Raw genomic sequence first — 15,959 nt, 5'->3', positions numbered from 1 at the left:
GCCAGTACCGGCTATAGCCAGAGTTAAATTAGCCCTCCTGTTAGCTCTGCCTGGTTTTCAACAAGCCTTAGTAAAATAAATCATGTCCCACTTGTCTTTAAATTTCATTATCATGACCTAACTTAATTTGCTATAAATTATTTCTACCTGAGCTTCTTCGGCTGTGAACTTTCAGCCTCCAGTGTCTTGCTCGTTGGATCATTGCCCAGCTAATCAAGATTATTTTTTTTTTCCCTTCACAACTCCTGCTTTTTGTATCAGCTAACTCCTCCAAAGTCAACTTGGCTGTGTAACCTCCGTGGGGACACATGAAGAGCTGATGTATTCTTGTCTTTAAAATAAGGATTTTATTGAACTGAGTTTCGGTCTCTTCCTGTCGTGCTCTAGTGCTGCTAATAAAGACCTCTTTTCCCTTAGAATGAATGTGACCTCAACAGTTTGTTCTCATCTTGGAGGCAGCCATTGCAACACTTTCTTTTGGCTCTTCCTTTCTTTTCTCCTTGGGAAGAATGACTGACTGGAAAATCTCTGCTCACTCAGTATTGAGCAGCTGTGCCTTGCTTTTGTTTTTTAGCACAGCTAGATTTCATGTCTGATAAAGACTGGTGTTTATTTCCACTGAAAAATGTTGATGTTTCTTTTTTTTTTTTTTTTTTATCCTTTAGAGCTGTTCCTTTTATTTAGCAATTGTTGATAAACAACCTTTATTTCAGCCCCCTGAACACTGAAGGCTCGCCTCTCACCAAGCTGCTGAGTTGCAACCGGGCTAAATATTTTTGCTGAGTAAGGGTCAGAGAACCCTTAAAGGATTTCAGCCTCCTACATCGAGTTGTAATAACAACTTGCTATGATCATATGTCCTCAGAAGAGAAACTTAAACAGCAAGCTTTTTATGACTTTGGAAAAATACTGCATGGTTTGAAAAGAAAAAAAAAAAAAAAAGGATTTTACCTGATTTCCTTGGGGATGCTCCAGAGCAGTCATTTCGAAATGAAAACACGCTGATTGTTGCTTAGGTGGAACACATGTAATTTGCAGAGGCCTTTAACGGCATCTGAGGGCCTGATGTAACTCTCCAGCACATTAAAAAATAGCCAGTTTTTCTAATTCTCATTTGGAGACGAGTGGTAACATGCAGCTGTTCGTGATGAGCAGTCTAACATTGTCTTTGAATATAGCCTTTCTTTTGAAAATAGACACTCCTGCTTGGGGTCTTAGATGCTGGTGGAACAGGTATGTCTTCTAGAGTAGTTTAACGGTTGGACTTGATAATATCAAAGGTTTTTTCCAACCTAAATGATTCTATGATTCTAACTGCTACAGTGGACGTTGATGGAATTGCACTTTCTGGGTGCATTCAGACGCCGCTGAAGGCATCCTTACCTCCTGGTACTGGACGGTGCAGGACCAGCGGGGGCAAAAGGTACTGCCTTGGGCACACAGCAGCGTCCTTGGTTCTGACATGCTTCAGTCTGACCTGAATTACTGGGCTCGAGATGAGGTTTACTGGTAAAATGACACGTCATGTGATAGGCAGGGGGTCAGATTAGATGATCTAATGGCTCCATCTGGCCTTAAACTCTTAATTAGGGAAATGCTGCCAGCACAAGATGGCATTGTAGCTGTTGGCTGCTAGATTTCGCTTGCTTGGGAGATCCTCAGCTGAAGCAGAGCTGCAGAGATTGTACTTGGGCTAGTCTTTTCCTTGGCCTCTGGTACCAGTGGTAGCCAGCAGAGCTAAAAGTGAGTCCTGATGGGAACCTGCTAATCTTGCTTTCATGGAAGTACAAAAGCCCTGTGTCTAACTATTCCAGACTGTCACACGTTCAGCTTTTACAGCTATAATGATATCTAAATATAGAAATAAAATCTGCTATTAGCCCGGTAGTATGGCATTCATTGAAAGAAAAAAGATAAGTAACTGGCATGATGCTGCAAAAGAAATTACAGTTATTTGAAACTGCTCATGGATTAAAATATTAGAAAGTGGGGATGTGGTTTTATTAGTGGGTGGTTTGATACAGTAGAGGTTTATGATACCTTTACTTGAAACCTTGGGTGCAGAAATGGGAAGTGTAGGTGTGTGCGTTGTTGTCGATGTGCACTTTGCTGTCTCAGCTATGCAAGTGGCAGTGTGCAGGTTTAATAACCATTGACACTGCAAAACCAGCATCACTAATCAACTGGTTTCTTTGGCAGGCCCGAATGTCTTGTAGTTAACTCAGTGTGTCGCTTGGTTCCAGAAGGTCACTTGAACTCCTTCTTAAAGTTGCTTAATTTCTTACTGATCTCATAATTACTCCAGACTTGTTGTCTCTTTTGCTTTTTTCTGAAATGCGTTGATACGTCACAATTTTAATTTCTTCAATAGAAGATTGTGGTTTTGTGGTGTTGGGCATTCACGTTTAAGTTCAGAGCTTTTAACTGGGAATTTCAGACTTCATTGGTTTCTTTTATCTACAAATGTAACATATTTTATTTTTCTTGCATTTTTCTAAATCATATACTCTACTTTGGTGTGCCATTGAAAGGTCCTGTTATTATACAACTAGCATATTTCAAAGTACAGGGAGCTGAATTAATAACTGCTGAGCTACTCTGTTCCGAAGTGCTGGCCCCTACTGCAGTTTAGCTTGTGGTTCCCCCCGTCCCCTTTCAGATATTTTCATACAGAGTAATTGCTCTGGAAGTATATTCTTTCTCTTTGTGGTCTCATCTTGTGGGTATTTATGAGATTGTTTCATTTCAGTAGTAGCTTCTACTGCCCTGGCTTCTTTCCTTGCAAATTCCTTGTGCCATAGGCTCTGCGTTTATGTCAGTGAGCCGTTGCGCGTGGAGAGAAACAGCCTTGGTTTCCTGTGGTTTAACACAGCAGAGTAATCTAGATCCCAATTAAAAGCAAGAATATGTGAAACTGGGTGTTAAACTGCCACTGCAGCACTGCCTCTGCTCGCTTCTGTATTTCTGAGGTGTCTAACCCAAGAGATGGTCTCCTCTGCAGTACCCATCGTGGCTTCTGGGAACCTGCTCTGTGGCAGAGGTTCAGCTGGAAGAAGCAGCTTTCAGCTGTGCTCTGCTTCGTTCTCCTCGTCCCTTCCCTGACTGACTCTGGAGTCTGTAACACATCTTATTTCTTCTAGGACTCCCTAGTGCCCAGGTATCTGCTGCCAGCAGCTGTCTTGCTGGCTGCTTCGTGCAACTGTTGTCAACTTTACAAAGCTGCTAGCGTGTTCCTTGCTGAATGGTCCCTTCAGGTTTGCATGCTTATTTCTGCCTTGCTGACTTTATTATCAGCACAGCTTCCTCAGACTAATTACAACTTCTCTCTTCCCACTGCCTACTAAGTTGCGGGGATATTTGGATGAACCTCAAATGAGCCTGAAGATGGATAGCAGTATGCAGAACCAACTAAGTGCCCTTTAAAGGTGGAAGAAAGGTCTCTAGATGGTCTGAAGCTTGCTTATCTTCCAAAGCAGTACCTTAAGGCCTTTTAGTTTCTGGTAACACAGTTTTTGTTACTGGGGGTTATACTTACACTTTGCAAAACAAGAATGAGATTTTTCAGTTGGACAAGGACACCATCTGCAGTCACCAGATGCGGTTATCAAGATTAAATTACTAGACTTGTCACTGATTGTGCTGGTAATCATTGAGGTGATCAGTGTAATTATCTTGAGATCAAGACGACATTTTCTCTGATATGGTACTGCAGAATTAAGTTGAAGAAGCATTTATCATTAGCTACTGGGTAGAGTCAGGGTATGGTTCCAACTAAGCACTTGTCTTTTTCACATTGATCACATTGTCGTAAGAGAAAAATAGATCAGCAAATATTGTGAAATTGACCTTTTGTGTTGAAAACATCTTCCATTGAGTTCTGTCAGATTTATTGAAAACCTACTGCGTTGCCTAATCATGAAAGGCTCCTAGGCATTCATTTCATAAACCATAACTTCAAACTTTAGTCTGGATCTCTTTACCCAAGGAAGACAAAGTATTTCCACTTCAGTCTATTTTAAGCTTTCAGAGTATTTTTTTTTCTAGTATAGATCATATGGAGGATTGACTCAGCTGCTGCTGGAAAGGGTTTTCTTGCCAAACAGAGTGGTTGTTGATGTTGTCTCAGAAAATGTGACTGAGACTCAGTAGAATGTAATGTATGAATATATATATATATATATAAATAGAATATATATATGACTCTAAAAATGTTTTTGATTCTAATGCACACTAATAATTAATCTATAAACAAATGCTATGGCTTTGGAGAACTCTTCACAGACAGTCATTTGTTTGTGTTGGAGCATTTCCCTTTAGCGTATGTAACGTGGTTCTTCATGTTCTTATGTAGTGGTAAAAAATACATTTTGCAGATATGTTTGCTGAGCAGTAACTGACGTATCTTGAGCCTTTGTTCATTCTTCAATAGATTGTCAAGCTAATTTCTTGCAAGTACCGTGATAAACGATGTTGAAGAGATGATGGTATTTATCTTACATCTTATGCCTTCATTTTTAACTTACTTCATGATGCTACTATATATGCACTGTAAGTGCATGTAATGTTTTGTTTCCTTTTTCAGATGCCATAGATATGCATACAAAATGTTGTTTATGTTTCCCAACAGGCTATATTGCTCAGGAGAGGGATGGGAGCCTTTTGTAGTCTTAAGGCATACAAAGAGGATGCAGGAGATAACTGGGAAAAGTAGGCGGCATGGAACATCTTCTAAAAATCAAGTGATTCAGTCTTAGGGCTTGAAAGAAAGAGGTCTAAGAGCACCCCCGACAGCTGTTTCTTTAATTTCCATCGAGCATATCAAATTTCATTCCAAGAAATGTATTGCCACAGAACACTTCCAAGAGCAAAGCATCATAGGAAAGCTAGGAGATAATTGGTGATGTTGTTTTCTGTCAGTGATTTGTTATTATTATCTGCTAAGCTTCACACAATTATATGTCAGCTGAGAGTTATAAAATAATTCCTGACTTGACATGAAAAGGGAGAAAAGTCAAATACATTTTTTAACATGAACCCAACCCATCAGTCTTAAAGTGCTGATTCATTTGCCCACACAGTATAATTAAGATGTTAATCTGTAATAAGGAGTGATACATTCAGTGATCTCACAATCAGAAAGTAATTATAGCTTTAAATGTTCATTTGGCTCTCCTCAACCATTTTATTACTCCGTGACTGTTAAGAGAGGGTATTCGTACCTTAGGATCTGTAAACATCTGCACCCACAGTTTGCTTCTGCAACTGGACGTGGTTTGCCATGAGCGGTTGTTGGAGGGATGTCTATACTGGAAGGTTTATGGGAACAAAATGTCGACTGGCATTCGGAGTCCTGTCTTAGGGGAGAATATTATAGTTTGAGTACATTTGGCATTTCATTAGATAATGAATCCATTATGTAATTAGCGTTCAGGCTCACACCGATAAATCATGACATTTCAATTATTCATTGAATCAATGATCTTTTGCGCCCCTTTTTTTCCCCACCTCATCTGCTGTTGGCTTCTGTTAATTTCTCTTCATACTGCTTTAGGGTTTCATCTTGCCATGTTCTGAAATCCTAAAAATCTTCCATTGCCAGAGACTTGCATCTGGGAATTTAAATCACCTGGCACCTTGCAGGCAATTCTTGGCATCTCTCTGGTTTGGTGCTTCATAGCATTTTAACTGCCTGCCTTCAAGGTGAAGCTGTGAAGCAGCCAGGCAGCTGCGCCGCATCCGAGGAGTGCCAGGGAGAGAGGCGTGAAAGACAGAGGCTGTCCCGAGACTGGAGACCAGATTCTTTTTTTCATCTGCTAGGCTGAATTTCATGACAGTGTCCTGGAGCTACAGAGAGGGTTGAGTTGCCCAACTCGGTCTGCCTGTGCAGCTGGTGAGATTGCCCTTAGCTGTGGCATGCCACGCTGCCTTCCCCGCTGACAGTATACAGGCAGTGTTGTTTTAAAGAATTGTGTTGTTTGTCTGGAGGAATTCACTTGGTACCCATGAAATCCATTGTTCCGTAGTGCGCAGACAGCACAGAGACCAGAAGTGGCTGCTGTGTGCTCCTCCAGGCCCTGCTGCTCCCGCTCAGCTCCAGCACGCAGGTATCATCATTTTCCAGCTCAGTACCCACTCAGTCACATTGTCATGGTGTAGTTTTATCATATGTCCATAGGGAAGTGAGCAAAAATCCCTTTTTCTTCTTTTTTTCCTTTTTTTTTGTGGTTTTTTTTGGTTTTTTGTTTTTTTTATAATTAAGGTTGTTTTGATACTGTACTTTTGAACCATCGTCTGAATCCTGGGACAGATGTAGAATAAGATGTAGAAGAAGGACACTCACCATTTCTTCATCAGTCTTCTTGCATTTTTAAACAGTTGTGGTCAGCTTTAGCCCATGTGTTTGAGGAGCCAGGCAGGATTTCATGGAGATTTTTGCCCCGCTGTGCACAGACTGTGTTGGCCCCAGAGGCTCAGCTGCTCTCAAACATGGCACGCAGATGCACAGGGCAACCCCGTGGGTGGCTTAGTGCAAAGTCTGTACTAGCTGGTAGTATAAGATTGAGGATAGGATGTATAGAAAACATTCTTTCCTTTGATATCTTCTCTGATTTGATTCTTCATAATTATGCCGTCTGGACTGTGGGAGTAGTGGGGACAAATCTCTTTCTTTGGTTCAGGTAAAATTGTCCTGTCCTCAGTCCTTCAGCAAACAGGACTTTTTGGGTGGGCTAATGGCCTGTGAATTTTCTCCCTTAGCCAACTTACAGCTGTCTTGTCAATACTAATTACAAGGTCGTATTTTTAGAGATAAACTAGTATATGGCATTTTATGACCAAAAAAAAAAGGGGGGGTACAAAGACATAAAATATCGCTTTTTATGGATGTAGAGAGCAAGGCAGGCCTGTGTGCGTGCTGTAACAAACAGACTGGCATTACAGGAAGAAGAGTGCAAGGAAAACAGTCCATTAGAGAGAGGAGTATTTTCGGTTTCAGTGGATAATTTGCTAAACCTGATTTAAAATAAAAGTATTCAATATGGCAAATTTAAGATCTATTTTAGTAGAGAATAGGAGACTAGATTTATCAACGCGCATGTTTTCTGTATACCAACATGATCAATATCTTAAGGAGGGGGGAAAAAGAAGTTATAATAACATCAGGTCTTTCAAATCTATAAAACAACTCACTAATTATCTGGAAGTCAGATAAAACAATAATCTTTTTACAGTGTTCCTTTTTAATGGATTTTTAGTCATAAAAGTTTAATATTTATTCAAAGTGAAAGTTTGCTTTAAAGGATGTCTATAAAAAGGGCCCTGTAGGAGTCTATTTCCTCGGCTTTTCTAATTCTGTATCAAACTTCCAATGCTGGCACCCAAGAAGGCTGTTACTCTGAAGGGTAGGAGTTTACTTATCTAGGCTTGAAAAACCGAGCTGTTTTTTTTAGGGATCTCTCGAAGACCTATGGGGAGCTGAGGGTTTCATTTGAAGGTGGTAGGGCTGCACACATACACATACACAGAGCAGTTTACAGGTTCCTGTGTGAGTCGTATGGGCTGTACATGAGGAGAACGGGAGGCACCTTGACAAGTGCCGTGCATCTCTGGTGTGGAGGGCAAGCAGCTGCTCACAGGGACGCCTTTGGTATTAACTGAAAAACACAGTGACGTTTGTGGTGGTCACTGTGATCCCAAGGAGTGTGGAGCTCTGTTGTGCCATTTGGGATCTGTTTTCAGTGAGGGCTTCTCCAGGTACTGTGCCTAAAGTTAGTAGCAAGGTCATCTAAGTTTTCCACCTGTACATCATCAGAAGTGTGGTATGGCTGGGCAGGTGAATTGTGCACTAGACCCTACGAGCCACACTCTTGGGAAGCTGGGTTGTACCTAAATTCTTCCATTTTTTCTGGTGGTCAAAAAGTGACAGACCAGACAGATTGAGTGCAATCATGACATGGCCCACAGGTCACCCCCTGTGGCTGGTCTGCTGGTTTCTCCCATTCTCGCTCATTTGGGTGCATAAGCCACAGTAGCAAGAAATTCCTGTCTGATCATGGCACCTTCAATAACCACGAATACAAACTGTGTGTGCAGATGCCAAGCATCTCTAGTTAGCTGTGACCCCTGTGACATTGCTGGAGTAACAGATGCAGTCTTTTTTATCAAGGGGTCCAGCTTTGAAGACAAGAAGAGACATTATTTCAGTACCTTACATTACTGGTAGGGAAAATGGAGTTGCTATCACTGATTTCTTCGCAGTGAGACATGTGTGCCATGCAGCTCTCTTTGCACATGGCAAGAGGCTAGTGTAGTTGCTCAAATTCTTACGGCATCTGCACAGATGATCATGCATGAGATGGAAATACCACTTTGCATAAGAGACCAGAAATGAAAACATTTTGTAGCCAGACTTGACCCTAGAAGCCACATAAAAATCTGTAGGTGGCTGACAGCTATGCTCTTACTTCCATGCTCTGCCCCCAGACTTGACTTCACAAGCATGCCTTCCTGCTGTGCCCTTGCTGCTTCTCCCAGCATCCCAGTGCTCCTGCAGCTGCCTTTACCATCGTTCATGCTTTTGGAACACTGCTACAGTCCCCCTTCACCTGCTGGGCACCTTGAATGCCTCTGCCTTTGTTTTTTTGCAACTCGTTTTGTGCCATGGCTTTACAGTCCCATGCAATCTCTGAACCTAGAGGGATAAAAATTTCTTGTACTGCTGGGACTGTACCCATTGACAGTGCTGTGCTCTCCAGTTCTCGGGGCTGGGCTTTGAGCGGTCATACGCAGCTGACTGACCTGATCAGATGCTGAAGGGAAGAGAGAGGGAACACTGCGTAGTTAAGTAGGGGCAGGGACTTGATAGGAAGAAGCATGCCTCTTGATGGACCCTGGGCTCAAAAGATGATGCTTCAGCTGCAGCTTGATGCCATACCACCTGCAGTCTTTTTTTCTCTGCGTGCCATGACATCAAATTCAAAAAAAAGAGCATCTTCCAAAATACCTGTTTTATCCAATATTTATCCAATTGTTACTGCTAGAAAAGTGCATTCTGCACAGTGTCTGTGCTGGTTGGCTTAGGGAACTAGAATGGTTTTTTAGGATCATATCTTTCTCCATTTTGCCACTTCTGCTTGTTTGTGAATAATAACAACAACAATAAAAATTAAAAGTCCTCCTCTGTCTCTTGTCAGTGACGACTCCTTACAATTTGCGATCCAGTGAAGAAATATGTGGTATTGACTGCAGAGAGCTGCTGCTGATTCTTCTCATTAGTGTTTGACCACAAGCAAGAGGAGTAATTCTGTGTGTGAGTCCGGGGGTCTTACACTGGCGTGGGCCTGTGTGATCCTGTTTACAGACTTCATTTTCAGCCCTCATTTCTGTAATTTAGGACAGGAATCATGTCAAAAAGACATTTATATTAAATACATTGGATCATGATTTTGTCTTTATTATGCGAGATCTTGCTTGATGAATAAACATCAGGAAGAGGGTGGTGGTCTTGATCTCTCCTCAACAGAAATGTTTGGGAATTCACCTGAAAATGTGTGAGAATTCAGGTGAAATTCCAAGTAAAAGCATTGTGATATTGGAGCAACTCGAACAAAGATTATTAGCTGTCACAGGTAATTTTTGTAGTGCTAGAAAGTAATTTTTGAAGCATCCTACTGAAGTCTAGATGCACAATGTAGGAAGAAGGCATCTCCTGAACAAGCCAAGAGTAAATATCAGTCTCTCCCATTTGAAAGATACAAATTTCCAGGAAGAGTTTCATCAACAAGTGGATCTGCTGACTTCACCTTGGTGGAGATGCAAGATCCTGATGGTTGAGGGGAAGGGTGCGTGTGCATTTAAAACACTATGGGCAGAATACTTCTTAAGGCTGACTTTAGTCTCTAATTTTGAGTCTTTTGAGAGCGGTGGCTGGCCTTCAAGTACAAGGAACTGGCAGCTGCTCCACACTAACTTTTTATAGGGGCAGAGGCTGTGTAAAGGACCAGTATGGAGCTACTCACACGTGTGTGAGCGCTTGGGTAATGAAGAGCTGCCATGTGGACTCTGAAAGTCTCTACATTACAGTAGAAACCACTTTTACTTCCCTTTGCCCTTCCCTTTCTCTTCCGTGAAGTCAGACATCTTTATATATATGATTTGGGTTTTTTTGTGTGTAGCTTTGGTTTTTTAGCATAGTCCTAAACAGTAAGAGGTCTCAGACTGTGTCATTTTTATACTGTGCCATGTGATGGTTATAGGATTTGCTATCCTTCTATATCTTGCTCTGAAGACGCAAAAGTATAATATTGCACGTAGTCTTGTCATGCATTTCTGTGACTTGGCTAAGCCTGCAGGCCTTTTTTTCCAGGTTGGTCCAGGTGGGTAGTTGGAGGCACTAATGCTTCTTTACATCACTGATTTCTTGTGGGGAGGAGTAATCAATCAAATACCTAATGCAGTAGTATTGCATTCAGGTGCTAAGACACAGTCTCTGCACCTTGCTTGCTGGAAGGGCAAGCATCTGCAAGTGCCTGACACCTGAAGCTCGGTGAAAATATCAATGTGTATTAAAAGCAAATATGCTTTCCTTGAGGGTTTCAGGATTTGTACGTTTTTTCTATGCTGTTGGATGTTTGTACTGAGTGAATGGTCTTAGGGGAGCATGAGAAGAGGAAAGCTTGAAAACCAGTTTAAATTGCAAGATGGTAAAGAATTCTTTTGTGCGATCTTCACTGTCTTTTATTGCCTTGCAATATTTGACTTGTATGTTAGGTTTTCTATGTTTGTACTTGTATTTTAGAAATGTACACAAAAGGTCTTTTTATACATGATGCCGTTACCGGTGTTTGTAGTATTGCTGTCATTTCCCTGTGCCTTTATTTACTTCTAAATTTATTTTTCTTTTTTTCTTTATTTGGAGATTTCTAATTAATTCATATACTTATTTTTATTCTATTTCTGCCATCCTTTTTTTAGTGTTTCTGACTGGTTTATCTCTTGTCTTTATTCCAGCTTTGTTACCTTCTTTATTTATTGTGTTCCAAGCAGAGAAAAATTAGATGGATGCTCAAGGAGTTGAAAATCTTCCTTCTGGCATTACAAATGTGCAGATGCTAGTTCTCTTTTCTCTTGTTGCAGTCACTAGCTTGCCTGTGAGTCAAGCAAGTCCTTGCTGTAAGTTTGTTGGTGAAACCCAAACCTCAGATCAGATATCCCTTGGATCAGATATTCTGATTATGGAAATAAACAACGCTCCGTTTCCCCTGACTGATGCTCAGTCCTGATGAGTTGCTTCCAGTTAATTTACTGAGAATTTGTTGAACTTTACTTCTGCTCAGCTAAGTTTTGTTGACTTGTATTGATAATTATGGGTTTAAACTTGTGTTTGCTCTTTCTAAGGACTTAAAGCACTGGGAGTTTTCCATTTACTTAGTTATCTCTTTTGAAGAGGAATTTCCTGCTTAGTCTGTAAAGATCCTACTGCTTCCACTCAAAACACATCAATACACTATAAAGAAGAAGAGCTTCATTTTTCTTCAGTGGGATGAAAATGTTCCACATTGTCTTTGGTGCCTGGGGCCTTTTTGATACATGATCTTTGGTGGCGTAGGTGTGCAGTGGAGGACTCAGCAGGGTCCATAGTGTGATTCCGGGTTGCCAGGTTTTTTTTAGTCTGTAGTGAAGCAAATATGATATTTAATTGTCTCATCTCTGCTAAGAACAGTGTGGGGTTTATGCTTCCCTCAGAATTAAGCATCTGAAACTACTTTAGGCCTTTGCTCTTCCACCCCAGTCCATTCCTGCAGTAGGACTCCAGTATCGTTGGTGGGAAGTCACTGTATACAAGCAGTAGGTGATGAGGTGATGCTCATTCTGTGGTGATGAACTGGACCACTCATCTCTTTTGGTGCAGCACAGTAGTGAGACACATCAACATGAAGGGAAAGGAAAATAGGCGGCTGTTTTTCCAGGGGATGGGCCTTTTTGCCACAGCACCCAGGGCTGCTGGAGGGAGGAGGAGGTTGCCACCTCAGAGCTGCGGGGGGGGGGGGGGGAGCAGCTGCCAGCTCCAGCTTGGCCTCCGAATGGGATGCACATTTTAGCAAGTACTTAGCACTTTTGGGCAGGCTGGGAAAAAACAACTTCTGGAGCTTGTCTGCTTCTGTAGCAGATTTCTATCTGACCTGAAGACCAGGCACTGCAGTGAGCAAAGAGCAGCAGGGAGAAATGGCAGGGATGCTCCCTGTGCAATGGGCTTTTTTCACGTAAAACCTGTTTCTTCCACGGAGGTCCTGCAGGACTCCATGGTGGAGGTGCTACCTCACCTTGCTGTCCTCAAAGGGAGCTTTTCATGCTCTGCTTACTTCCCTTCTTAATGGTTTCACATTTCCAGGGTTGACTTGACAATTTTTCATTTCTAACAATTTCCCTTCTTTTTAATTTTAGAGTAGGAGTTTTTGGGGGTCCAAGTGTAAAACTTCTGTTTAGGTTCTTGCGCAATCTCTTGATCAGTAAATGAGTTGAAGAGCAGTGGTGTTACGCTACTCTCTACAGTAGTTGCAGTGAGAGTGGGCTGAGCTTTTGCTGTTCCCAAGCCATAGCAGAGGAGTAATCACACATGACATAGATGCTATTAGGATGGGTTTGGGTGGGTTTAGTGTTTTTCTGTGTGGTTACTTGACGTAGTAAGCCTCAGCAAAAGGGTTAAATAAGGCTCAAGCTATGGATTTGAAATTCTGCGTGATACATCTGATCCGTATTACTGTGATGTGCCAGAAACTGCAGTTATTGTGTTAGTTCTGCGAGCAAAAATGATTGCAATGCAATTTCTTCTTTTTCCTGTAAGATCGCATGTATCCTCCCTGCAGGGATTTTGTTGTTCAGTGGACTACGGTGTGGGTTTGGAAAAAAGTAAAATCATTTGTATGTAAATACAACCTGAAGGCTGCAAATATCCAAGCTGCTACAAAGACAGAGGATGTGTACATGAAAATAAATGGACCTGTTGAGGTTAGAAATTCATAGTTTACCATAACAGGGGAAAAAATAAATGAGATTGTCTTTGAAACCTTATAGGTCAGCATTTCAGACTTCTGTATTTGTGCTCCAATTAAAGGAGAAAATGGAAAAGCTTCTGGATATTTACTATTTTCAAGCCAACTTCAGAAGGGAGAAGCAGAAACAATATTTTTCATATGTTCTATTACCAAATTACATGCCATGAATAAGATGGTTGTTGTTTGGCTCATACATAGGTTTGTGTGAATTTTATTTGGTTTGGAGTCAGGCTGTGTGAGGTTTTTTGCAATTGTTACATTTCTTTTTTTTTTCCTTTATGTTAACTGAAAAGAAAATCTTCAAGAAAACTGGAAGTAGAAATGATTTCTGTGGGTCTCACAAAATGCTGGGAGGTACAGGAAATCCAGCGTTCAAAAGCAGAAGAGAAGGAGAGGGAGACAAGAAAGGAGATGCTGGATGTGTCTTACAGCAGCATTTGGTTTACTTGATTTTTATTTCTTGATACAGTAAAAATATTTCCTTGCTGAAGTACTTTGATTTGGACTTAAAATAGCATATATTCTTTTGAAATAAGTTCACATTAACCCCCACAAATCCCTCACTTACCTGTCCAACTCTCAGCTCCTGTTAATGCATATTCTGCTTTCAGCAAGGGAAAATGTAATTTAGTTTTATAGCTGCTTTAGAAAAGTCTGTGATAAAAACAAACCAGTGCCGCCTCTAATGAGTATTAAAGCCCAAACCTGTGCACTTTCTAATAGGTGTAGTCTTTCCTCTTAAAAATGTCCTGGGGTTTTATGTACTAAACTCAGATTAATGCTAATGGGAGTTACCTAAATAAATCCTCTGGTGCACTGATAGTATAATAGAACATTTATTTAGTGTTGCATTTCACTTTGACTTCATTTTGTTTCTATTTTTTTAATGAAAACAAAATTGGGGTTGGAGTTTATGGTATAAGGAACTTTCTTTCCTTCCTCTCCGTAGGTGTGCTTCTAAGAAGAGTATTGACCATGAGGAAGCCCACGTGTTAGTCAGTTTGTACTAATCCCACCGAAGAAAATGAAGCCACGTTTCAGCTTTGCCGACCCTTTTCCCACCACTGTTGGCTGAATGAGAAATGGTCGCGTGATTATGCTGACACCCCAGCATGCATTTGGTAGACCTGTGGTTAACTCGTTCCCTCTCCATGTGTCTGCTCTTACAAAGTTTTGTCCTCATGATACTGTGCTTTCATTCTGCCAGTATGTGCCCGAAAGGCTGCCTCTGCTCTCACTCTGGAGGTCTGAACGTCAGCTGTAGCAATGCAAACCTCAAGGAAATTCCCAGAGATCTTCCTCCAGAAACAGTCTTACTGTATTTGGACTCCAATCAGATAACCTCTATCCCTAATGAAATTTTTAAGGACTTGCACCAACTGAGAGTCCTCAATTTATCAAAAAACGGGATTGAGTTTATAGATGAACATGCCTTTAAAGGGGTGGCAGAAACCTTGCAGACTCTGGATTTGTCCGACAACCGGATTCAAAGCGTGCACAAAAACGCTTTCAACAACTTAAAGGCCAGAGCCAGAATTGCAAACAATCCCTGGCACTGTGACTGCACACTGCAGCAGGTGTTGAGGAGCATGGCCTCTAACCATGAGACTGCCAATAACGTCATCTGCAAGACTTCTGTGCTGGATGAACACGCGGGGAGACCGTTCCTCAATGCTGCCAACGATGCTGACCTCTGCAACCTTCCTAAAAAGACTACCGATTACGCCATGCTGGTCACCATGTTTGGCTGGTTCACCATGGTGATCTCGTATGTGGTTTATTATGTCCGGCAAAATCAGGAGGATGCGAGGAGGCACCTTGAGTACTTGAAATCCCTGCCAAGCAGGCAAAAGAAACCAGATGAAGCTGATGACATTAGCACTGTGGTATAGTATTCTGAATACAATGACTGCCTTTGTGATGGAGACTAGATTTGGATGACGTGAAACCCAGAGGTTTACTTCTAACGTTCATTGTAACATTAACACTTTGGGGTTGGGGTTTTTTTTTCCTGTTTAACTGAATTACACCACTGTTGAGCTTTCTAACAGAAAGTTTTGTCCGGGTGGTATACTTTAATTATTTCTCTGGTGGTATCCTAAAGCAAGTGAACTAATATGTAAACATTAGTTTAGACCCATTCCACTATTTAATAACGAAATTTATTTTTTTAATTTAAAAACCAAATAAAAGCTTAAATTTGAACCATGTAAAACAGAGTAATTTATTGATCACAAACCTATCCAGTACCAGGGCACACTTGGTTTGATCAGTGCTCGCAAGGTAGAAGAGAGGAACGATGACGAAGTGGGCTGTGAGAGGTCCGGGAGCCGAGGCTCCCTGAAGGACATTTCTCTCCCTGGGGTGCGAGGTGAAGAGCTGGTGAATGGTAGCCCATTTTTGGGGCTGCTGGCCGTGATGGGAGAAGGGTGTGGAGAGAGCACAGTGCCCTGATTCTGGGTGCAATGGACCCGTGCTTGGGTAGGACCCCGGGGGGCATTTTGGCGGCACTGGGGAGGAGCCAACATGAAGGAACTTCATTGCAGGACATGAAAGAGAGGTAAGTGGCAAAATGCGGTGGTGTTTCATCTTATACCTGCTTACTGCCTCCCATGAGCTTCAGGCAGGGGTCCCCAGCAATGGGGAGGACAGCGAGAAGGCAAGCACAAACTTAGTATACTGTTTAAACGAGAGTAGTGATGGTGATGACAGATTTTAAAATTTAAAAAAGCAAATTAGTCTTTTTAATCTATGTATTGGTTCATAACTAAAAGTGGCTTTATTTTTTAGAGTGCATCCTTTTTTAAAAAACTGAATTAAGTAAGTGTATATTTAGGCTGGGCATATTCTGTTGTGTGTTAGAAAATATTTTGGTATGATTTTATGGGCAAGGCTTAGGAAGTCCAT

General features: G+C 41.5%; 1 protein-coding gene across 3 annotated transcripts in view; it reads left to right on the top strand.

Annotated features, from left to right (window-relative positions):
* LRRC3B (leucine rich repeat containing 3B) overlaps positions 1-15,267 on the top strand; it is a 47,922-nt gene extending 32,655 nt beyond the window's left edge. For all 3 annotated transcript variants that reach the window (XM_040593712.1, XM_040593711.1, XM_040593714.1), the window contains exon 2: positions 14,002-15,267. In XM_040593712.1, coding sequence (XP_040449646.1) covers positions 14,165-14,944 — 780 coding nt within the window. In that variant the 5' untranslated portion in view covers positions 14,002-14,164 and the 3' untranslated portion in view covers positions 14,945-15,267. The remainder of the gene's footprint in view (positions 1-14,001) is intronic.
* The last annotated feature ends 692 nt before the right edge of the window (positions 15,268-15,959 follow it).

This window comes from Falco naumanni, chromosome 4, assembly GCF_017639655.2.
Source record: "Falco naumanni isolate bFalNau1 chromosome 4, bFalNau1.pat, whole genome shotgun sequence".
In the NCBI taxonomy this organism is placed as follows: Eukaryota; Metazoa; Chordata; class Aves; order Falconiformes; family Falconidae; genus Falco; species Falco naumanni.
This window is presented reverse-complemented; position numbering and strand designations above follow the sequence as displayed.